This window comes from Anser anser (genome assembly GCF_964211835.1).
Source record: "Anser anser genome assembly, chromosome: 1".
NCBI classification, from domain to species: Eukaryota; Metazoa; Chordata; class Aves; order Anseriformes; family Anatidae; genus Anser; species Anser anser.
In genome coordinates this window covers 189,056,644-189,081,755 of record NC_139720.1, presented here as the reverse complement: position 1 = coordinate 189,081,755, position 25,112 = coordinate 189,056,644, and the positions used below count along the sequence as shown (strand labels likewise).

The 25,112-nt window shown below is 36.5% G+C and overlaps 1 protein-coding gene across 9 annotated transcripts in view; it reads left to right on the top strand.

Moving 5' to 3' along the window:
* FRY (FRY microtubule binding protein) overlaps positions 1-25,112 on the top strand; it is a 238,220-nt gene that overhangs the window by 165,670 nt on the left and 47,438 nt on the right. For all 9 annotated transcript variants that reach the window (XM_083810257.1, XM_083810250.1, XM_083810253.1 and 6 more), the window contains 11 exons: positions 561-715; positions 4,073-4,172; positions 4,523-4,694; positions 6,480-6,736; positions 8,624-8,770; positions 12,320-12,488; positions 13,246-13,336; positions 16,011-16,093; positions 19,245-19,395; positions 19,962-20,065; positions 23,138-23,323. In XM_083810257.1, the coding sequence (XP_083666383.1) occupies positions 561-715; positions 4,073-4,172; positions 4,523-4,694; positions 6,480-6,736; positions 8,624-8,770; positions 12,320-12,488; positions 13,246-13,336; positions 16,011-16,093; positions 19,245-19,395; positions 19,962-20,065; positions 23,138-23,323 (1,615 nt within the window). The remainder of the gene's footprint in view (positions 1-560; positions 716-4,072; positions 4,173-4,522; positions 4,695-6,479; positions 6,737-8,623; positions 8,771-12,319; positions 12,489-13,245; positions 13,337-16,010; positions 16,094-19,244; positions 19,396-19,961; positions 20,066-23,137; positions 23,324-25,112) is intronic.

Genomic DNA, 25,112 nt, shown 5'->3' with positions numbered 1-25,112 from the left:
AGTTTGTGACTATAAGAACTATGATTGTATAGATTTGTTAGATCATTTGATACAGTTGGATTAAGCAGACAAATCTTCATACCCACAGGTTTGTAAAAGATACTATTTTTATTTGCCTGCCTTGCTTCTATGTTAGTCAAAGGAAAGATAAACTTGGAAGTGTGTCACTTCATGGAACACGCTTAAAGAAGGAAATAAACGTTTAACAAATCAGTTAACCAATACATGTGGAAGTTGTCTAAGAACACCTATCGGATGTGTATTAGCTATTCCATAGACTCTGCTATTTTCCATGCTTCAGTTTGGAAACCTCCTTTGAAAATGTATTTCATTTATATAGTCATTGTACATACACTTTTTTTTGTTAATGAATATTGAAAACTGAGCCACATTTCAACTGTGCTATTCCTAAAATAAATTTATGATAAATTTTCTGATTTCTTTTTACTTACCTTGAATGCTGCATTTTCCCCTTGCTTTGCCTATGTTGCTCTAAGAATTGTAAAGAACAAACTTTTTTTTTTCACCAATCATGTTTTGACATGCGTTTATATTCTCAGGTTCATCAGCTTGGATGTGAAGTAGTAGTCCTATTGCTGGAATTGAATCCTGATCAAATCAATCTTTTCAACTGGGCTATAGATCGATGTTATACTGGATCCTACCAGCTTGCCTCTGGATGTTTCAAAGCAATTGCAACTGTGTGTGGAAGCAGGTATTAATTCATTTGTACTTAGATGTATGTAATACATCATAGCAGATCTATAAAATCAGGTCTGCGTTTTCTCAAACGGTTATATCTGGGCATATGCTGTATAGTTCCACTCTTTGCTGATATAAGCAGATTTAACTGATCTCCAAATTGAAAAGTAATGTTTTTACTGCTAAACCTATTTCATATTGGTTGTTCTTCTGGTTTGCCTGGTGTGAAGGATGAAGAAGGAAAACAATAGTTTAAGTGAAGAGATAAGGGAGAAACATGTATGGGAAAAATGGGCAAAATGACAAACTGTATTTTGAAGAATGAGGAAACTGGGCTAGAGTATTCCTGCCCAAATGCATAAACTCATGCATGGCCAACTGGCATGCTCTTCTTGAACATACACTGAAATAGTCGTCTGCAAAATTTGCTGCTCATAGGAAAAAGGGACTAAGTATGAGTGTTGGCATAGCATGACACACCATCTTTTCAGATGTGCCCACTTAATAGTCCTAACAGTGAAAGCAGATTATCAAGTGATAGAAAGGATCACTTCCACAATGCCAGTGATCAGATGGGCCTACAGCCACATCAGCTGTCTATACACTTCAAAATGTAAAGAAAATAGAAGGTTCAGCTCATGTTATAAAGAATTGTTAGCCACATCTTTACATTATATCATCTCAGACAACTCTTGGGGACTGTATTGCTTTATGTCCATCATTCTGAAAACAAAGTTGTGTGCCTGTAGATGTTGCTATTATATGCATATTTGAAACCTGTTGCATTTTTATGCTATTTTCTTCAGGAAGATACAAAACAAACACAGCATTTTATTTTGCAGCATAAACCTGGTTTCAAAAGATTTTTCATTTGCTTTATAAAAAGAAAATGCTCTAAATGCTACTAGTTTTTTTTTTTAAATAAAAAACTTTGTTCTTTTTCTAACTTGCTTTGATTTGGATACCTGTTACTTTTCTGTGATCTGATTTCACTGCTGCTAATGCAAAGCAAACAATCTACATGAAGACAAATAGAAAATTCTGCTTTTGTGTCAGGCTTTCATAAAAATCTTTTGTGGTATTTTTTCAAGACCTTCCCAAAAAATTATAAAGAACCTTAATAGTAGCCTAAAAAAATAAGTTAGTTTGCATCTAATTACAATTAATCTGAACAATTTAGTCTTGTCAAAAATAATTTGGCAAGATGTATGGTCAGCATAGTTCAACAGAGAAATATGTGGGATATAGCAAATCAAAACAAGTCAAGTATTTTAGAATTTATTTTATCTGTAAAACATTTTGTTCTCACAGGAACAACTAGACTATAGATTGTGTTATACTGAGATTTCAAAAATATGAATGGAATTTTATGTTTGCAAATTCAGTTCTTTTATTTTTTTATGTTTAACAAATACATAAATATATCAATTCTTTAGCCTTGTTTTCTTTAGATTCTGTTACCAATGCCACTATGTCCTAAAAGTTAATCATTCCCATGCCTACAGAAAAAATGAGAGTGATTTGCATGATTTTCTTTGAAGAGAAAGTATGATATCTAACAAGTTGATATTTTTTTAATATATGAAACCTTATCACAGTTTTTGTCTATCATCTATGAATGCATATAGAGATACCTCTGTCTAAAGTACTTGTAAAATGAGCAGTAATTTATCTCACTGTTGATGTCTGTCTTTCTGCAAAGAATAAACAATCAGTGCCTTTCAGTTTATGGTCCTCCCATACGTTACTTCTATCATTACTTCTATACATAGTATGTTGTGGAATTGCACCACTCACGTAGATGTAGATTGGTATAATGGAACAACTATAAATGTATATTCTGTAGTTTTTTTGTTACTTTTTCGAGAGGTATCTGCACGTATTTTACGTGGTTTCAAACTCCATAGAAGCATAGGACAACAATTTTAAAATGTACCATGAGCACCTGAGGTAAACAATAAAAGATACCTAAGTTTTACCTGAAAAGTTTTACCTGAAGGCACAACTGCAATATCTCCACCTTACTATTTTAAGACAAGGCATAATTATCAACTCTGTACCTTTTATTTTATGTAACATGACATTAATTTATGTCTCTTAAGAAAAAGGAATGTATCCGTTTAACTGCAGAGAAACTGCTGAACGTTTGGTTTCTTGAAAAAGCTATTACTTACTGAGATGCCTAAGAGAGGATTTAATACTCCCAAAGTAGTTCCACAAATTTGTAAATATTGATTAGATCTCTTCATATTTTTTTTTCATCTGAAGGAGGTCTCCACCAAACCAAAATTCTTCTAGTATATTTTTAGCTAGCCATTTTACTATTTTTTTCTGTAGGTAAAGTTTTTTCAATTTTCAATCCATGTATGCCTGACTTTACATTTTAATTGAAAGCTTTCTAATTCAGTTTTTAAATTCTATTTTAGATTGTTTAATATATACATTTTAGCTAGCTATTTGGTGGAATTTGTATTTTCAAGAGGAACACCTGAGTTCTTTTTCATTATTGTTTTTTAAACTTAGTGGAAGGATAAAGAGACAGCTGCAGAGCAGTATGCATTGCAGCTGTTATTTGAAATTACCAAGAATGTCCAAGCCATGCATGTATTGGCCATATTTTTTAACACTAAAATGTGTTAGACATTCTGCAGTCATCCAGGAGCACAGTAACACACATCTAAGTTGAGAAATTAAAGGTTCACAATTCAATCAGATGCATTTACAGTTCATCGTGGAAAAGCAGAAAATCATTTATTGAAAATCCAAATGATGTTATACAGGAATTTCTTTTCAAGCAGTATTCTCAAGTTAATATTTCAATACATATTCCCGTGCAATAAATGTTGACTCTATAAATAGTAGTCTTTCTGAAGCAGTCTTTGTGTCTACTCTTTGAAAACAATTTTGATAGAAATTCTAATGTGAATGTACATGTTGGAGATAGTGTCTTTTTTCCAGAAGACTGTTCTAATTGCAGCTTGCTTTAACAGGTACTTTATCCCTGGAAATTTTTGCGCTACCCGTCTTCTCTCATGGGTGTTGGCCTGTTCTATAAACAGTTTATGTTATAAATTAAAGTGCATTGACAGTTATAGGCACAGGTATTGCATTTCTCACTGTGGGTAACTCAGTGCATTCCTAAGCGTTAGTCTAAGGTAATTATAAATAATCCCTTCTTTCTTCTAGTTCACCAGATGGCCCTTTGATCAAGCAGCATGTATTCATAAGAGCTCCCTTTCCCATATTCTGGTAGTAGAACAGAGAAAAGAAAGATGATATTCTCTTTAGACCATATTACACACTAAATCAGAGTAAATATAATCTGCATTCCTCATCAACATTCACAAAAATATTCTGTTTATTCTTCTAGGAACTATCCTTTTGATATAGTGACGCTCTTAAACTTGGTGCTGTTCAAGGCATCTGACACCAACAGAGAGATTTATGAAATTTCCATGCAACTTATGCAGGCATGTATCAGCTACTTTTTTTTTTATTTTCAAATAACTAAATGCATGTACCCTCCTATCTTCACGGGGGTCAGGGTGAGAGGTCGAGAGGGGTTGTGTGAACTTCTTATAAAGTACTGTTTATTGGCATTTTAGTTATTTTAGTTTTGTTTTGAAAATAAACAATTACTTTTGTCTTGCCTATCTATTTATGGGAACAGTTACATAAAAATTAATGGGAAAAGATATGGTGTCTTTCAAATTTGGAGCATATAGATCATTCTCTGGTATCTAAACTTAAAATTCTGATGTTTTTTGGATTATTGAATCTTATTGTCTTATTATATCGTTTGTTTTTGTCTCTTTCATAGATTCTTGAATCAAAGCTTTTTGTTTATTCGAAAAAGGTAGCTGAACAAAGACCAGGCAGTATCTTGTATGGTACACACGGTCCACTGCCACCTCTTTACAGTGTCTCACTTGCCCTTCTTTCATATGAACTAGCAAGGATGTATCCTGAACTTACCCTTCCACTTTTTTCAGGTACATGTAGCTATTTGGCTTATCTGCTTTACAGTTTTGTAAGAACTGTAGACTACTAAGATATTTCCAGCTGTGAACAGCAATTCTGTTTATTGATGTAGGTTGACCTGATTTTATTCTGGTTCAAGTGAAATCAGATTTAGCAATGCAATATATATTTCCTAGCAGTACTCATATAAAGTACAGGATAGCTATTTAAACACCTCAGCTGGGGGTTCTGTGCCGTTTGTGTCATCTTAGGGTAACTTTGAGATTACAAGGGCTTCAAATAGGTTAAAATGACATTGGAAGATTCTACTGTAATGGGTTCTTCTGTTAAGCATAGTGATTCTTCTCATAGATATATCTATATAGATGACAGCTGTGAGGACAGAATTCTTCATTTTCTATACATATGACTTTAACTTTGGGAAGATTGTTTGTATGTGTCCAGTTACCATTTATCAAAATTTCAAATCATTCTGAAAGAGTGATCTCCACCTTCAGTTATTTGCCACATCTACGTGTCATTAGTATCATTTTAATTTTATCAGCAATACATTTTGTCAGTTTACTGAAAAAAAAAAAAAGAAGAAGAATCGGGCCTGCAGGAACACCATTTAGAATATGACCACTCTGAGACCATTCCTGGGAACAACTACATTTTGAGACCTGTCTGTCTGTTTTAATCCATCTAGTGTGTTGCTCTAGTTTTTAAATACCAGAATGCAATGTCTGTAATCGTGGTAATTCTTACTGGATCTTAAAATCGCTTTGTGTTGTTTTTACTCAGTCTGCAGTGGCTGGAGGAAGGGTAAATGAATAACACATCATCTGCCTCTTAGTGCACAAGATGCCATGAGTTATAAATTAACAGGAGTAAGGAAATTCTGGTGGCTTGTCTATCTTACAAAAGCAAATGTTGGTCATTAGTACTGTTATCTGTTTATGTTGCTGCAGCGGCTATGTCATTTAATAGAATTCAGATAAACAGTGCACATCACAGCCCCTTTCTATATACCTAGAATCATAAGGAGAGAGCATAGTTTATGTCTTGAGGATTTTTAAAAAACAGGCAGTGAGGAAGAAAAGGAAATGTTAACTGTACTGATTTTACAGTAGAATTCTAGTAAAGAGAGCTGCTGTGGTTCATCTTGGCAGCAAGTCTGCCTCTGTGTTTCTTATTGCAGATTTCCTAAATCCCTCTCCCTTACAGTGCCAGTTCTATAAAGTTTGTATGGCACTGTATTTGTACAGCATTCTTAGAGTGGCAGCCACCTATGAATTTTATAGGCCTCCCCACAGGAAATAAGACTGCTTATACCTCCAGTATGTTTTGGTAAACTTAGTGTAATCAGTGTCTTAAGATTTAAACTATAGTTTAGACACATATTGAGGCTGATGAAATGCTTGTAATTCTGCAGAACACTTGTGCATGTTTTCTATAATTCTCCAAAAGCTCTTGATATTCTAGAACAGCAGCCAGTACCTGAATTATCTTTTCGCCTCTCTACTGATACTTATTTCACTTAATACATAATATGGCATGGTAACAGTGGGTGATTTTCTGTTTCTAAGCCCAAACAATGTTAGTTATTTTAGACAGAAGACCTGACCAATTTCTTGCCACTATTGAACATTAAATTAAAGTTTCTGTTCATGAAGAACATGCTTTTGTATGTTTCTTGTTTGCAAGGTGAAAACCATAAGGTAGTTTAACACATCAGAAATCTGATTTGAACAGTGTATTTAGTTAGTTTCCTTCAAAAACTAACATGTTGTCCTTTTTAACTTTTACTGTCTTAGAGGTAAGCCAGCGATTTCCGACAACACATCCAAATGGAAGACAGATTATGCTTACCTATCTGCTACCATGGCTTCATAATATTGAACTTGTAGACAACAGACTGCTCCTCCCCGGTTCAAGCCCTACCACTCCAGAAGATGAACTCAAGGACAAGGATGGGGAAATTGCAGTCACAAGTGGACTAAAAGGCAATGGCTGGGGCTCTCCTGAAGCAACCTCACTGGTTCTTAATAATCTCATGTATATGACAGCCAAGGTAAAAAAAACAAACAAACAAAAAAACACTTGAAATATTCAAACTTAAGTTTTGTAAGCAGACCATACTTAGGTTTCTGATGCCAGAAATTTTGCACTGGAACAGTCTGTACTAATCAGACACAAACTTCTTTTGGCAGGTTCACATTTTCTTTAGGGACAGTGCTAAGACTATTCTCTTTCAAAGCATGAACAAAACTTGGAGGGGAACTAAGTTAGTTCACTCATGCATTACCTACCAGGATAATGTCTGAGGCAGCAGATGAAAGTTTATTCTGGGATGAGAATGAGCACCTGGCACTTGTCGTGATGAAAGTGTATTTTCTAAGAAATGCTTAAATATACTCTAAGACAGAGAGACAGAGAAACAACAAAATGACTAAATTTCTAAAGTGTTAGCTTAAGCATTTTCTTGTAAAAGGGAAAGTATTTTACATCCTAGGTCCTGGTAAAAGACCAGGGATTCCATTTTCCAATTACTTTTTCATTTAAAATGCATAAACAATTGCTGGAGAGGATACTGGTATCCAGCTTTTCCCTCTCCTTGCTGAGTTGCAGGCTGTTACACTAGCACGCCATGCTCTGTCACTGCTTTTGCCAGATCCAGTGGGTATGTCTAAAATGCAAAATACATAAGCTCCAGGAAGTAATCTGTGGTACCTATGTCACGTGGGACACAGTGGTTCATGTTTACTATTCTGCTCAGGGTTAATCCTCTCCAGATGAGAGAAAAAGGTGATCCATGCTACTTTGAAATTGGCTCTGGATCTCTTCTTTGCCTCATGCTGAGGCCCTGTAGCTAAAACAGAATTATTATTCTGTATGCATTTAGTCATATAAGCATGGCTGAAGTAGTGTGGGGGCTGTACTTCAGCACACCAGAATTTTATTTGTATTTGCTTCATATCCAGGTTTTTGGTACTTGCTGCACATCCAGGGGCATGAATGATCTGCTAGTACAGAGTCTCTAGGATGTTGTTAGAGGAATCTTACGGGTTGAAAACAGATATGGTACAGTCTCACCTTTACTGCCCATCAGCAACTTGGAGCAAGTTGCTTTGAAAACCACACATAGTTTATGTTCCAGAGTGAACAAGTGTGCTCTCTTCAAACTGTATTGGTGGACGCAACTTCGAGGCTGAATGAGCTGCTGGCACCTGGAAGTGGGCAGAGGGACAAAGCTACTTGACCGTGTAGCTTTAGCTAATATGTATTAAATCATTTTCCGTAGAATAGCATGAATTGGATATTGCCACTATTCTCCCAGCAGAATGTCAGGCTGTGCAGTAGTTAACACAATCTTCTCGAAGTGGGAGCCAGTGATTTTAAACAGCAAACGAGAGTTTCAATTCTGACTCCCAAATCCTGGATGAGCACACTAACACTTAACTGACTGGACAAAGGGAGGTGTTCCCATAACCACATCCTGCAAAAGAGAGCAAAAGCTGCTGCTTTCCCACGTGGAAGTCACAAGCTGTCTAGTTCTTCATTCTGCTAGGACTTATGTAGGACAGAGGTACCAAATTGCTCAGTACCATGAAGACTGAAACAGTTAGGTGCAGATATGCAGAAACAGAACTTCAGTTGCTTAAACAACTGTAAAGATGAAACCCAGTAAATGGCTGGATCACCTTTTGAACTTAGATTCCTGCAAAACATTTGCAATTTAAGTCCTTTTGTGGATCTGAACCTAAATACTTTTGCATACAATTTATGTTCCAAAGTCTGTCAGATGGCTATTAAAAATATTTTTCTGGTACTTGGTGCAGCATTTTACTGTTGGTTTTGCATGAGAAAATGCTCTAAAAGGATACGCCTTCAGTTTGGAAGTTTGCATATTTATATTCTGTATACACTTCAAGAAATGTGTGCCTATGATCCTTTGCAGTATGGAGATGAAATTCCTGGACCAGAGATGGAAAACGTCTGGAATGCGTTGGCCAACAATGAAAAATGGAGTAACAACCTTAGGATAACACTGCAGTTTCTCATTAGCTTGTGTGGTGTTAGCAGCGATACCATCCTTTTACCTTATGTAAGTGTTTGCGCTTTATTTACTATTGGTTGCATGGGTTTTAATGAAGAAAACAGCTGTCACCTGTAGAAAACGCTTCTCTGTTTCAGGACTAAGACGTACCTGTGTATTCCCAACCACACTGTACAAATTAAATCAGGGGAATAAATGAGCCAAGAAACTGATAATTCAAGAAAGGGAATGAGTAGTGAGAGCCTCAGTCTGCCAGTACAGCACACCTCATTTCAAGCAAGAAATTTTCCTTGCAAGCAAAGACCATCTTTGCTTGTCTATGCAAGAGACCAGTAACAGGAACTGACCATAAGTTGCCAAAATCAATGCAAAAAAAAAAAAAAGGTTTTTTGTTGGTCTCATAGTTGCATAAAAATATGCAATTTTACATATATATTTAAAATTATATTACAAGACAGGATAGATGTCCAGAGGTTAAATACCCTACATGAAAAATATAGAGAAGTAAAAATGCTAAAAGCTTATAATTTTTCTCAGTAGGAAATTAGTTTACACCTCTACTAGTTAAATTTTGGAAATCATTTAAACAATTGAAGTTATATGATAAATTCGACATAGCACACTAAAATGTTATTAATATTTGTCTGTTGTAAAGATTTAGGTGTTCCTTCAGAAAAACATGCAATTTTAAGAAAGTGCTATCTTCTCCTTTAGGAGAGTAAGGCTTCCTGTGGGACATCTCCAGAGGAACAGCATACCTAACCTTTATAAGCTCTTTACTACATCAGTTTTTGCCTTTGAATGGCTGTCATGAGTTACATAACTGTTCCTGCAATGTGCAAGTCAAACTGTGCAGGATATTGTTATTATTCAAGTTAAAATAAAATCAGGGTTGCCTGAGAAAAGCAAGATAGTCCCATTCCCATGTGCCTTACTGCTCAGTTGCTGTGAGTAAGGGAATCTAAATTTAGTAAATTTTCCAGCTCAATTACGATATGCTGTTTTATTAGTTAGTCTCCTTCTGTTGATTTCCATGAAAGAAATTAGAAATTAATATTGATGTGATTAAACTTATCTAAAAAGCCTTATAAATATGCTTTGTATACAGTTACTGAAATTACACTTTTCTTCAAGTGTTTATGCTGCCTGCTAAGAATAATAGAACAAAGGAAATATGGAAGACCATAAAAAAATTCAAGATGTTGTTCTTGCATCATAGACATCCTGTTGGTTTCCATTTATTTGCAGGGTTTACTGTTCCATTTTATCATTCAGCGCATGTATATGCAAAGGCAGTGGTGCTTAGCTAAGCAAGAGGAAAGATTTTAAAGTGGAATTGCTGTAAGAACAAGCTCAAGGCTTATATTAGAAGAAGATAAAGGGTTAGATCCTAAATATCTTGACGGTAATGAAGATCTTTCCATCAACTGTGAGCTTTCAACACATCCTTCTTCCAAAACTGTTGCCATATCCCAGCTGTGAGCAGTCAACCCCAACTCTCCTTGCTATTCATAGCACTTTTCCTTCTTCAAAGTCTCTCCAAACCCCTTTATATCAAAGCTTAGGCCCTCACAGGCCTGTCATCCTCCAGGACAGGATAGTCCTCCTGCCCAGCACCTACTGTCTTGCCTGTGGGATTTTTCTGCCATTCCTACCAGGCTTCTGGTTGCTGTTAACAAGACCATCAGGTCTTCATTGGTGATGGCAGCTGACAAGGTTCCTGCGTTTTCTTCCACACTGTTAGTCTTCGTTTTATGATGTTGATTTAAAAGGCTGATTCTCAGATTTTGCAAAATCTGAAAAAAGTCTTCTGCAGGAACTTACAGCCTGACTGCGCTTGCGAGTCGCCCTTTAATTGTATCTTTGTCTGGAATAGGAAAATACACCGGGCTTATCACATGCATCTGCTCAGTGTTTTGATAATGCCCTGGAGTTTACAGATAAGAAATCATACTTGACTCTGTTAACTATACAAGACTGCTGATACCATAAACATGTATCTCCAATTAGCACGTAGATAACATATACACTTTAGCAAATAAAGATAATTCAAACAGTTTATCAGCACTGTTCCAGCTCACCTGGGCTCAAAAGACCATGCAGTTGCACGATTGCCAGTTTACTCAGCTCTTCATGGATCCCTCTGTGCCCAAGGCAATCACCAGCTGCTTCATGCCTTCAGCCATCTGTTCTGCTTACGTGGGCCCAAGCCAAAAGCATGCCTTCACTCTTTTTTTCAAGCAGCTAAATTCCTTTTTTCATCTTTTATACCTGCATTTTCGTTAAGCACTTTTTTTCCCAGTGCTCCAGTGTAAGTTGCTCAGCAGTTCTTTCTTTCACATGTGTACTGAAGGACTCCTTAAAATATTTACAGTTCAGAAACCCCTTCAGCAGAAACTCTTACTGTAGGGAATGTGACCCCTTCTGGGGTGAAAGCAGTTGGAAGTGGCACCATGAGCCCAACTAGAAATAAGCCTCCAAAAGGAAGTGGAATTGTTTTTGGAAAGTCCCTAGGAGATTATAGAACAGTAGTTTAAAAAAGAATGTGTCCATTTTCTCTACTTAAAAAAAGAAAAAAAAAAGGGAAGAGAAAAAAAAGGGAAAGAGAAGCACTCAAGAAGTTATTTTAATGGAAGTATTTATAAGAACAACCATAGTTGGTGGGGCCAAAAGGCAGTTCAGTCCAGTGTATTACACTGTAAGTATCTGTTTAGGGACATCCTTAAAAACAAGAAGACAAGCACAGAAGGGTGCTTCCCCATACGGTTTCTCAGCTCCAGCAATTTATGAAACAAAATGTTTCTGAGCCAGAGATAGTCTTTGCTTTTAATAGCTGTCCATTTTTTCTTCAATAATTCAGTCTAGTTTTATGTCAATATCTAAGAAGTCCTCATTGCTGCTGTGCATACAATAAGGTTTGGGTAAGGTCTCGTTAAATAACAAAAAAGGTGTTGCTTTTTTTTCCAGAATATCTGTAAATTATACTCTCTCAGATCTTTCAAATAAGGATGCCAGAAGTCTACACGCACAGTTACTTAGCTTTTTTACCATGTACTATCACTTTGATTACGTATATAAGTAGCTACTGAGAATCTGACCTATTCTTTGTGGCTACAGCTACCTATTTTTCATATCAACCATATCTGGAAATACAGGCATGAAATTTTGGGTGGATCTAGCTTTCTAGATGAGAACTTTGCTCCATGCAAGATAGTAAGATTTATGTTCAGTGTTAATCATGTATGCTTAAACTATAAATCCATGAGTATGATTCAGAGTTAAAGCTGATATTCTTAAATATACAAAATTAGTTGGTTTTGTATATGTGTGCTATACAGTTATGTATCTAAACGGATAATTTGTGGATGGTAATCAAAAAACTTTTGGGTATTTAGAACACAGATTTGCTCAGTTGGGGAAGTGATCTTGAAATCAAAGCAAGCAGTTGTACTTCTCTATGATCTAGATGGATACACTCGTGCAGTTATGTGTCTGTCAAGCAGTAATACTAGCACTCAGTATTGCAGTGTATCATGTATTGATTTCTTTGTAAATTCACTTTGGACAGAGTTTAATAACTGAAATTTTCTTCTCTAGATAAAAAAGGTTGCCATTTATCTCTGTCGCAATAATACGATTCAAACAATGGAGGAGCTTCTTTTTGAACTGCAGCAAACCGACCCAGTGAACCCAATAGTCCAGCACTGTGATAATCCTCCGTTTTACCGTTTTGCTGCCAGTAACAAAGCCTCAGCTGCAGCTTCTGGTATGATCCAAGTATACATGTCAGCTGTGTTCTCCTGCTCTTTCCAGTCTCCTTGTCTTTGAAAAAAACAATCTAGTTACTTTCGCACCCATTCAGATATAAAGGGCAAGTTTCAGAGCCTTGTTGCTCATCTAAATTACAGGTCTTTTTGATTCCTAATGTTGCATATGTTTTGTAAACAGAGGTTTAATTCTCTCAACTATTTGAATAGGATGTTGCCAGTGTTTGGTTTGGTTCAGAGCTTGTATGATGTGGTTCTTCTATCACTAGTTTTTCAGAACAAGAAGTCACTGCCAATGCTGTCATCACAGCAGATACACCAAAGCAACAGTCTGCTGAAAACTGAGAGATTCAATTGTGTGGCAATTTCATTTTCAACGGCCTGAGGCTTTTTCCAAGCTGCTGTGGACAAAGCTACATAAAAGTCACTCACCCCAAATTCAACTTTGTCAACATTTTGCCAAATTCTTGAAAAACAATAGATTAGGTCGCCTGAGAATGAATTTAGTTCAAGGAGTGGAAGAGCATCACTATGTTGATCTGCCCCTCAAAGCATGCAAACTGTGAATTATTCATCCAGGCAATCAGGTCCTGCTTTGCAGAGGTGTCAGTGTTCATTCATTTATGCAACTGTTGTATTAGCAAGATGATCACTTTGGCTGGGGCTACTAAAAAAATTAAAGTTATAGGCTTTTATTGCTTTGCAAATACTCTTTGATGTGTGTACCAAGTGTGCTTATTGACATCTCACATATAGGAACCACGTCGAGCAGTAACACTGTTGTAGCTGGCCAAGATAGTTTTCCTGATGCAGAAGAGAACAGGATTGTGAAGGAGACTGATGAAAGGTTTGTGACGTCTTTTTCTCCAAAATGTATGCATTTTTCTGGGCTAAGGGTAGATCTTGGGCAAAGTTCTGCTTGTTTTGTGGGAAGTTCTGTTGCTTAGACTGATCCTAAGTGGCATTATCCTAGTAAGACCATTTTTAAATGAGCGTATGTTAAAAAAAAAAAAAAAAAGTATATGTGGTTCTAGCTCCTGACTTTTGTTTATTAATACATGACAGAGGAACATCTGTTAAACCTACGCTGAACAAATTGTCCTAAGTAGATTGTGTTTTCATAGAAATTACTTACAAAGGAGAAAGAAAATCAAGTGTATACTAAATAATGAATGTTAAAATCTTTTTTAAAAATCAGTTTTGATCACACCTTTTTATTTCATGCGCAGCAAGTAAAATTTAGTATGCAAGTTTGTGTCCATGACTGCAAGGACACCTGCTCTTTCTGGATAAAGCGTCTTAGAGAGGAAAATTGTGTAAAGTAATTTGCTTTGAAACTATACAGTCGTTTACTACATATGGTACATACTGACAAATGATGAAGGAGTAAATGCAAAGCTTAAAGGCTGTCAGATTCTCCAGCACAGATATATGTATTTTTTCTCTCACTGAAACCCTTGTATTTTTGTAAGATAACTTTGAATACTAATAGCATTCATTAGTAAGTGTATTAGTATTACATTATTAGCCAGTTCTTCCTGATAGTAAGTAGTATCACTTCAGTGGACCAATCCACCTTCCAGAGGTTCAGGGCTTAGCAGTATAGAAAAAGTTGTGTGAGCAAACATTTCTGTACTTCAGAGTATGTGTGTATGTAGTATATAGTTAGATTTCTTTTTAGTTGAGTTGCAGGTAATTTGAATAAACTTCAGTTCCTGGTATACTTTGAATCCGTGTTTTCAGGGTTTTTTATCTTATATAAATTATATAAAAGAAGATTTATGATATTGAAATCTTCCAGAGACTACTGATAAAACTTAGAAAAAAATGTAAAATATTTTTTTAGAATTCATTGCTGGCATTTACCAAAACATTTGTCAAAGACAGTAGAAATGTCAGGTACATCTGTATTTCAAAACTGATCTATCAGTCTTAGAACATCCATTAATATTGACTTCATTCATCAAGATGTATTAAATAATATTTACAGAAAGTAATAGATTGAAAACCAACTATTATCATAAATGTGGGCATTTTTGGAATAACACAAAACTAATCAGACGATACAGATATTTTTATGTTGATGCCAAATGACGTAAAATGGAAGGCTGAAAAGTCTTTGAAGTACCTCTGAGTGATCTGGAAAATTTTGTATGTGTGCAAGTTCAGCTTTATTGGGCTGTAGCATAAATTTACAAGATAATACCGCATTAACTTTTGTTGTAGTGTTTAAATTTTTGACAGATACTATAATGTTATATCAATGCCTGCCATCTTACATAGTGAATCATGGTTTCAATATCGTTCTCTGTTAGAGTGTTTTAGCAAGTATTTTTGTTTAAAAAATCTGCCCTGCTCTCAAGCCATTTCTATGACCTGTATTCTCTACTTGTTTCATAACAGATAGTTTGTCTCTGCATGTTTCTTCATATTTTTTTTCCTTAACTTTAATCTACTTTTATCTTTTTTATCAGTTTAGGTATGCCAGATAAATATGTCAGTAATTGTCAGTTTGTATATATTTTCTAAGGGTCTATACTAAAACACAGAAAAAACAGATACTGAAAAGACAGAAAATATCAGAATTAGTGACAGAAGATGGCTCATGATGTGTTTTTGTCACCTTCACAATGAATTTATTGTGCCCCAATTAGATAGGTGTGCTTTGGAAAGAGCATAATATATGAAAGGATAATGAAATGCCCTGCAATATGTATGCACAGTAGTAAGAAACCGAATTTTGCACAGAGAACCTTCAACATGGTTTTGGTTGATATAGTTGTTTTAACACAGTTATTTGTAATTAATTTCCTACCTTTGCATAAGCTTTGCATTTGCATAAGATGTTTTTACATCATCACTAGCGTGAGCCTCCAGCATAGCTCCTCTCGCTGCCACTGCACACCTGATTATAGTGACAGCACAAGAAGGTGGCAGAAACACAAGGAGATCACCAGTAAAATTTAGTTTGTCGTGGATCTGTGGCAGATTAGAGGACGGTTGTGGACAGTTTGTTCTGGCTCTCGTATCCTTTGACTCCTCTGCTAGATATGCTCTTGCAGTTGCTGGATTATCCTATTGAAGGGTCATTTGCAGCAGTTCTTGCAGCTTTGATAACTGTATGGGCTTGACTTCAGGCTATTCAGTCAGTTACTGGTTTAGCAGGTGCCAGAATTTTGCCTGTGAACATGGGCTGTGACAAAATCCTCACTGTGAACATTTTATACCCAGTCCAGCCTTAGCACAGTTTCTTGCTTCAAGAAGAGCAGCCATGTGTGGCAGAATTTCCCCTCTGCTGAAATGTAAAAGCTTGTGATAAAGCAGCACAGTGTCAGAACTTCTCAGAAACTTGCTGCTAGAATCTGTTATTCTGGAAACAAGTAACAGCATGTTCAAATTTCTGTCTATTCCCATTTAAAAGCATATGCATAAGGAAATGCTTTTTTTGTAAAGGAAGTATATATAGCCCTGATGTTTAATGTCAGTGTATTTTTTAATAAAGATTTTTCTTGTATTTGAAGGTTCAGTAATGTAATCAGAGCACATACTCGACTAGAATCAAGGTACAGTAATAGCTCTGGAGGATCTTATGATGATGACAAAAGTAAGTTCTATTCTTCAATTTGATGAAATTTCTGGTATTTGGTGGGAGAGGAAAACATTCTTTTGAGTGGGGGAGGCTCTCTGTTTAACTTCTGTGTAAACAGCAATGTAGCATCACCATGTAGGGAGTGTCCCTATTTTACCTTCATACCTCATTTATTTCCTTTGTTTAACCATGGGCTCAGTCAAACCTACTTAAAGGCAAGGGAACTGAAGGCAGCAGAAGAGAATCCTCCAGACAGTAACACATTGAATCACGCATAGCAAGGTGAAAGACATCCAAGAGCATTACAGCGAGTACTTTGAATTGTGCCCTTCACCAGTATTTCCTTCCAAAACAAGTGCTATTATATGAACATGACAAAATGATTTAGGACTTTCCAAAAATGAGGCCTTATCTCTTCTTTACTTTTCTCTGCTATCTGCATCCAATTGCTGGCTGCATTATGTAAAACTGTGATAGAGGGGAGAATGAAATAGGGCTCCTGAGCACAGTTGTTGTTTCTGCTGAACAGACTATAAATGGACCCTTGAAGCTGAGCAGAGATTCCAAAGGAAACCAAGATATTTCCATCAACTGTTCAATTACAGTGTAAATTTTGGTAGTTGGATTGGCCTAAATTAATTTCTGGAGTGAATCATAAGGAAGCAAATCTACAGAGTTTGATAAGCCCTAACCAAATGTAAAAAAGGCAAGACTTTTTTATAGACTTTCATCTCTGGCTTAATAAAGCTAGGTGAAATAATATAGAGGCCATAAAGTCTTTCCTTGGTGTGAAGGACACCAGTTTGGGACAGCATTTTGACACAGAAAGTCAAGATCTTGTGTATTCTTCCAGCCAAATATTTTTTGGCAATGTTTTTCTGCAAATCATGGTTAATACTTTCAAATGCAAAAATATAGGCTGATTTTATCTTTATCCATAACTATTTTTCATAATAATGAAGTAAAATATTTACAAAATACTGTATACATGCATCCTGCAGTATTTGTATACCCCAAAAAGTGCTCAACATATTAAACTCAGTGTCTTTTACTACAGTTCTCTTGTTCATCTAATGGCTTTCTAGTGCTGCAGCTACTAAAAATTCCTCAGCAGATGTTAACTGGACCACCAGTGCTAAGCTGATCTGCATCAGCAATCTTTCAAAACAGAACAATGTTTATATCAGAACATTCTTCACAAGTAGCTGATTTTGATGAGGGTTTGGGTAATAAATTTTTTTTAAATGCTGAAATTTTCTCTTGGTCTTTTGGAATGTCTCCTTCAACTGCTGCGCAAATGTTTTTTTTCCTGGCTGTACCTGCAAACTTTATAGTACTGTGAATATTTATGCAAGGTTTGCTTCTTACAGGGATTCCTTTCACAGATATATGAATACCTACATGAAAAATAAAATTCATTTTACTTAACTACTGACATTTATATAGATATCTGAATAAAAAGGGTAATTCTTATGTCATTTATCATGCTGGAATATAAATTATGCAACCTCCATTAAGAGAGTGCATCTTGCACCCTCTGGCAGGCAGCCCAGGCAGCTAAGGAGTTGGTGGTATGGCTTATGTCTTCTCTCCAGCCTACTTGAACATACAGGCATTGCTGAGGGTATAAATAGGAAACGTAACTCTTCAGCACAGAAACCTTCTTGTTCAGTCAAAGATTGTATGTTAAGGTGCAAAGTACTTCTTTTTTTCTTCTCAGTCCTTACTTAAACCCATGAAAACGTAAGTGAGAAACTAGGTCTTAGTGTAGACTTTATGAAGCAGTTTTATGTGAAACACTTAAACTGCTACGGTGCTTTTTATGTGAAAAGCATTTGGCAAACATTATCTGTTTAATCCTCAGAAGATAAAATGTGCACTTGTTATACTTCGCTACTTTATTAGGTCACTTTATTTTGCTTTATCAATAACCAATAAATAGTCCCCCAGAAGACAAGAGAAACAAGCAGCAGTCTAGATCCTGAAGAACTAAAGCATTCCTTGAAAGACTAACACCAAAGAGTGGAAATGATAAAGTTGGCGTTTTAGTACCAATTGCAGAGGTAGCTACTGTACTGAAGGGTTCCTGAAGATCTGGAAAGCTGAAGACATTTTGTCAAAACCACCTAGTGATGGTTAAAGGAAAAAGCTGGTTCTGATACTTCTCTAGACATCGGAACAGTGTTGTGTTCTGTGGCAAAGCCAACAAGCACCAGGTACATGCCGTAAAATAAAGGCTGAGGAGAATGGTGAGAGTTACAAACCTACATGAAATGCAGAAGGGTAGGAACAAAACAAAACAAACAAAAAAATAATGCTCTCACTGCAAATTCACAAAGGATAGTGCTTAGGTGTATGTCAAGAATAGGCCCGGTAAGGATACTTTCCATGGCCATGTATCGCGGACTGCCAGACATGAGAAATAAAAAATGACCAATGGGAAAATCATGAAGAATGAAAGGGAATAAAATGCAGGAGAGATGAACACAGATATGCAGCTGAGAAAAGACAGAAAGTGATGGAAATAACTTACTGGACCCATGTTATGACAGATAAGCAGGTGGAAAAAAAAATCTACTGCTTATTTACAGAATCATACGTACAGCAGTTGTCCTGCTGAGGCAAAGTTAAATATATATTTGAGAAATTCAATAGATAATTCATCCCTACTGAAAGAAAATTACCATACTGAAGATGTTTTTCACATTCCTTGTGTCCCTCCTAATTCAAGACATTTAATTTCTGCCTTTGTAGCATAGCTCAGCAGGGTACTGGTCAGGAGCTGCAAGAATAAGTCACTGGTACACAGCTCCTTGCAGCAGATCGCTTCCAACAACAGCTTCGTTGGCTGAACTTTCCTCCCATTTTTGAAGAGAAAGTCTGTTGCTTGTTGTTGTGTGATCTGGATCCAAAGCTACTAAGTGACAGCGGGAATTCAGCTGCAGCTTCTACAATTCAGTGCTGTCTGCGTGGAATCTGTTTAATTTCCAGCAGTGTGAAACAGCGATTAAAAATGCTTCACTTGTTATTGAACACAGGAATTTGCAAACCTAATGTCTTCTTATCACGTTATTCCAAACAGCTGAGCTGATGCATTAGTGTAAACTTTATTTTATTATTTCTTCAAAATGGGTAACCAGACTTGATTTAAAACTTTTCTATGCAGATGATCCTGTTTCTCCATACACAAGCTGGTTACTGAATATAGTTGAAACCAAACAGCCTCATCCCCTGCCTATGCCATACAATGGAGGATGTTGGGCACCGCTTGTGGACTACCTCCCAGAAACTATCACACCCCGTGGACCCCTTCATAGGTGAGCAGTTTCTCATTCTGGTATTTCAGACAGCAAGGTGCTTCTTCTTACTGCTTGGCCAACACCAAATCAAACTTTCACACCACTCAGAACATCTGAAAATCACTCTTCAGTTTTCTGCTGTTTTCCTGTACTGATTCCTGCTGATCCCTGTGTTAAAATCAAAATGCAGTGAAGGCTTGCAATTCTACCAAATTTGTACCAGAATGTCTGTTTACAATGTAGGACATCAAGACAAAACAGAAGAGGAAAATTTGTCTTTCTCAAGCTTCTGTGGCTGTTATTCATACCACATTTTTCCCCTTTATTTTTTATTCTAATGAGGCTATGCATATTCTGAAATTCCTCTTTTACATAATTTGTATTGACATTAACAGTGTTCTTTTCAGTAATGGGTACTTACCTGCTTAATACTGTAACTAAGGTACTTCAACATTAATCATATTGACAAATGCTACACATTTGAGAATGTTGAGATTGTTTATTTCTTACGAAATAATAGTTGGCATCTTGCTCTTTTCTCGCCTCCAAGGGGTTTCAAACTGACCCTGTGATTCAATTTCCAGGTGCAATATTGCTGTCATCTTCATGACTGAGATGGTAGTGGACCACAGCGTAAGAGAAGACTGGGCCCTTCACCTCCCGTTGTTGCTACATGCTCTCTTTTTGGGTAAGACCAGCAGAACAAAAAAAGTATAAATGTACTCCAGTCCTTTTATTTTAGTTTTGATGAAGCTGTGGAGTTTTGTTTCTTATGATGATTTCTTTATTATGATTTCCTAAAAAGAAAAAGGCCTGAGGCAATTACAGTTTGTCAGCCTCAAAACTTTGAAGCTTGTGAATATTTTGGCCAATTTCACTCAAATTTGAGAGATGGGTAGAAGTTTGAAGATGACTGACTTCCTAAAACATCTATAATAAATGTAGGGCCCACCTAGGAGTAAGGCAGATGAAACTCATCCTTTATACGTTCTTGTTTGTGATGGGCAGCTGGCCAGTGTGTATATGTTTTACACGTGGACTACACACACAAATGCCATCTCTTGCCTTTGCAAAAATATTATGTAAGAGAGCCAACATTAATGTACTGCGGAGATAGTGAGGGTAGGACATGGATCACTGGAAAATAAGCTTCATTAATTTCACTGTTAATGGATTACTTCATCATCAGTGTTTTCCATTACATAAGTTTTCTGAGCTTAGAGGCACTCCTGTTTCCCCACTGCTATGTCTGTTCCTTATCGTAACAACTCAACTGGAGGTGGTATGTTCCTTATCCTAGCTCTTAATATTATGAAAACTGCATGGCATAATTTTTTAGCACACAGGAGTATTTAGCATTATAAAGCCTCTACGAGCAATGGCTCTGAGCGTGCTGGAAAGGGCTTCCAGGGTTGGTTTCAATAAGAGATTACACATGTATTCTTCAATTAAAAGTTCAATTTCCTTTTGTGGCTGCCCATACCATTTTTTTTTACTACTTTTTATGTTGGTGTTAACTTTTCAAGTGTAAGGGGGAGCTGAATGAGAAATAGCTAACTGTATGTATCAAATCAATAACCATCAACTGATTACACAACCTCTTTATTATGATTTATAACAAGTTACTGTAACTGGCATTTACAGTTAGAAATTCTCAGAAGAAAAAATGAACAACTTAGGACAGGAATAGTACGCAGCAGGGTGGCTACTTCAGTTAAAACAGCTGTAAGGAGCCATCAGGGAGCCATGCAAATAAACATATGCAGAAACACAGTTGTGATATTAGTAATCCATTATAAAAATGTCTTTACTGATTTGCTTGTGCAATAATGTTTCAACATTGCAGTATTTCATAAGAAACAAGTAGAAATTTGTGAATACCGTTAAAGAAAGTCCTTTGGCTATGAGCTTCCAGTTCTCAAATGTGGGATTAAAGTTAAATGCAAAAGCAAAGCGATAGCTAAAATGACATCATAGCCTCCGGGCTTCAAGTTCAGTTTCTCAAGAGCTGTTGTACCTCCTTTGGAAAGTTTCTATATTTTGTAGAAGAGCTCTGTTGTAATGGTGTAAGGAAGTTATACTAAACATGTTAGTCACAGGTATGATAGTGACTGAAAAATAAGTAGTTCTGTCTAGTTGGAATGAGATTGTGCAGGTGCATCTGACTGAAAACAAAACTGGAAATAATATGGTGGCTAGGTGGGGAGCCTGTATCCTTCTGTATATCAGAAGGAGTGGGACAGTACTGTAGTGAAATAGTTTTGCAGTATGCATGCTTGTTTAATAGGCTATTGGATGGTGTGTAGTGCTGACAGTGAAGCAGCAGCAGACTGCTGGTGTGAACCTGCCTACATCAGTAGTGCTACATCAGAAAAGCACCGCTGTTTAAAAACTCTTTTGCAACCATTGTGAGATGAGTTGATCAGTAAGACTACTTTCCTGTGGAAACCTGCCCACGTGACAGAAGTTTACCCTCTTGGACACTCTTCCAAGTTAGAGAAGGGGCCAGTGCTGGAGAAGCACAAAGACTGAACTGTCCATCTCACTTCAAAGTTAACATATCTATGTCAATACTTGAATATGATACTAGGGGTTAACTGGATTTCAGCCACAAGTGCCAATACAGAACTCATCTCCAACTAAATAAACTTGTTACATCTTTTTCACTCCTGAAAGTGTATGTTAAAACAGGGTAGGATGGGATCCTGGAGGTGGAAGGAAATGGGAAAAGGAGAACAGGAGCAGGGAACTCAAGAAGCAGGAAAAGGGACAGACCCATTGGTGGTGCTTCTTTTGGAGAAGGCTGTGGGCAGATGGATCAAACTGGGAATCACAGGGTATTCAAAGACCTGATGATAGAAGCCAAAGACGCACACCTCAAGCATGGCACCATGAGGAGATGCATTTTTGCAGGCTAGGCAAGAAAACCCGTGATTTGACAGACCTGTTGGCTGCCGCCCCTTTGAGTGAAGAAGGGGCTGCTTTTTAAAGAGTATATCCTAAGAAGAGAGGAACTGAAGAAGAAAACAATTCAAATTTCCAACACCTAAACACAAGGAAGTATTTATAAATGTCCTGAAAGATACTGAAAGAGAATTGAAAAAAGCTTATTATCACACAGTGATATTTATTTTATGAAAATCTGTTTCCTTTATGTTGGTAACTTGGGATTTATTCAGGTTGTGTTAAAATCTGGGAGTACACAAACAAACAGCATTAGCGCTAAACTGATCAGGGTCTTTTGGTGCTATATCTTCCGTTACTGTTCTGCAGCCTGAGGTAGTGGCTCATTTCTCATGCTGTCTTTCTGGTAGCTGAAGTTCTTTTTCAAGGGATTTTGTCTGTCAGTTCCTTTCTTTATAAATCAGTATCTACCTCATACAGTTTGCACAAGTTTTAAAACTGATGTCTGTCCAGGAAAGCCAGATACTGAGTTAAGCAAGGTAGATACATCCACCACCAAGAATCTCTTATCTTCTGAGGTTTTCCAGCCCTGGCAAATTAATGCTTCAGTGAGACAGGATGCATAAAGGTATATTGCCACACATTGTTTTGAACCTCCTGTGTGGGACCTCAGCCTGGAAACTAAATACACACAAGCATTTGAAGTAAAAACACTAGTAACTGTGTCCGGAAATACTGCATCTTTTGTTTGTTTGCACTGTTGCCATGAACTGCCTTGGAATTTTTGCTATCTCTGGAATGTGAACTTGTTTATTATTGCTTCATATTCAGAGATTGCTGTAACCTTTTCTTTTAGGTCTTGACCATTACCGCCCTGAGGTCTTTGAACACAGTAAAAAGTTACTGCTTCATCTTCTGATTGCATTATCTTGCAATAGCAACTACCAAGCCATTGCATCAGTGCTTCTTCAGACCAGAGAGATGAATGAGACCAAGACTCTGACAGTACAACCAGCATACTTACCTGAATATCTTTATACAGGTAATAAAGCACAAGAAGAGAACATTGCATTGTACTGAGAGCTTTTTCAAAGTAGAATGTCAAGGTTACTTTCCTAAAATATTAACTGTTTTGATAAATTAAAGTCGTAAAGTGGCAAATCCAAAGAGTTACTATAAATATTAATTCCATGAAAACTATCCTAGAGGTGCACCCAAATAATTATTAGATAACTTCTGATAATGAGAAAGCTATCTGCTGTAAGGCAAGATATATAATGCAGAATTTTAAACATCAATATGGCTATTAACTTCCTAACTTCCTCCACAGGGAGTAAGGACTGCTTTAAATGAGGGCAATCAGTCCTCAACCTTCAAAAAAAGAAGAAAAAAAAAAATAATAAATAATTCCAATACTGGAAGAGCAGCAGAAATATGCAGCTCAGATATTATATTCCTACATTAAATTTTACGTGTTTTATACCCTCCTTTATACCACAGATGCACTTATTTTCTGTCCTGAAATCTGTTTCTGCTTTATGAGGCTTACTTCAGATCTCTGCTGAGATGGATGTTCTGTTAACTTCTAGCAATTTACCTGGTTTTAAGGGATTAGTTGGGAGCAGTTACTTGAAAGCAGCCAGCTAGATTTACTGTTGCCATATAGTGTTATTAAAAGCAAGTTTACTGTTGAGATTTGAAGGAATCACAGGACCAGTGTAGAGTTATGGAGGCAGGCTTAGTTGTCTGGGAGAGGGTGAGGAACTTTACAGCACAGTGACAAATGAAAAACAAAGATTATCAAGTTAGTGGCATTTTCATTGTTCTTTAGGAATACAGCCAAAAGTAATAAATAGTTTGGATTTATATAGAATATTGATAACATTATTATTCTTTTATGGGTTACAAAAATTTGGTTTTAAAATAATGAGAAAAGAGAATTCAGTATACATATTTAAAATTAATAAATTAATTTGGCCTTTTTAGATTTCAGTCTGAATAAAGTCTGCAAAATTACCTCACACATGAATTTCCCTTCTGACTTGTGTGCATCTCTTTTCCAACACATGTCCATGAATTATTTAATACAGAATAAAATTCACTAATAAGATGTTACTGTTTTTCTGCCAAAATGAAACACTCTTTTTATTCCTATCTCCGAAAGCATAATTGGTACTCTGTGTCTTGGCCTCTTGAGTCCAAAAAGATGTCAACACGTTGTATTTGTATTCTTTTTTGATCAGCTAATTTAAAGAGTCAAAGTGTGAGTGAATAGCTATAGTGAAGAATCCTAAATAAAATACTTCAGCTCAGGTTCATTCCACATACTGCCAGGCAACGAAATTAGGAGACTGACTCCTAACCTGCAACAAATAACCCCTTCTGCTCCCTGTCTTCTCACAAGGCCAATTTTTCTGTACATATGGCCTAAGATGACTAGCAATCTAACCTTAAGAAAACAGGTCTTAGTATCTAAATCCAGCTCTGAAGTTGAATGGCAAATTTTTGATCCAGCAGAACTCTTACTCAGTTGTTTAACCTTAATGATGAAAATTTAATAAGAGCAGCTCAGTGTTTACAGTTAAAGGTGTTGAACAGAGGCCTTAAGCGTTGTGTCTTGGTTTCCATTGCATTTGTAAAATTAAGGACAGCATCTTTGTCCTAAAAAGTCCATCTTACAGAGGGCTTTTCTGTGTCCCATTAGCCAAAAAAAAAATCTGTCTTGACTATGATGTTCTTCATTTCACATTGCATTCTGCACATTTAAAAACACTACCATTTTCACTCCCGTTGGTGTTTGAGGGCTGTTGCATTCTGCAGGTTTCTCCTGT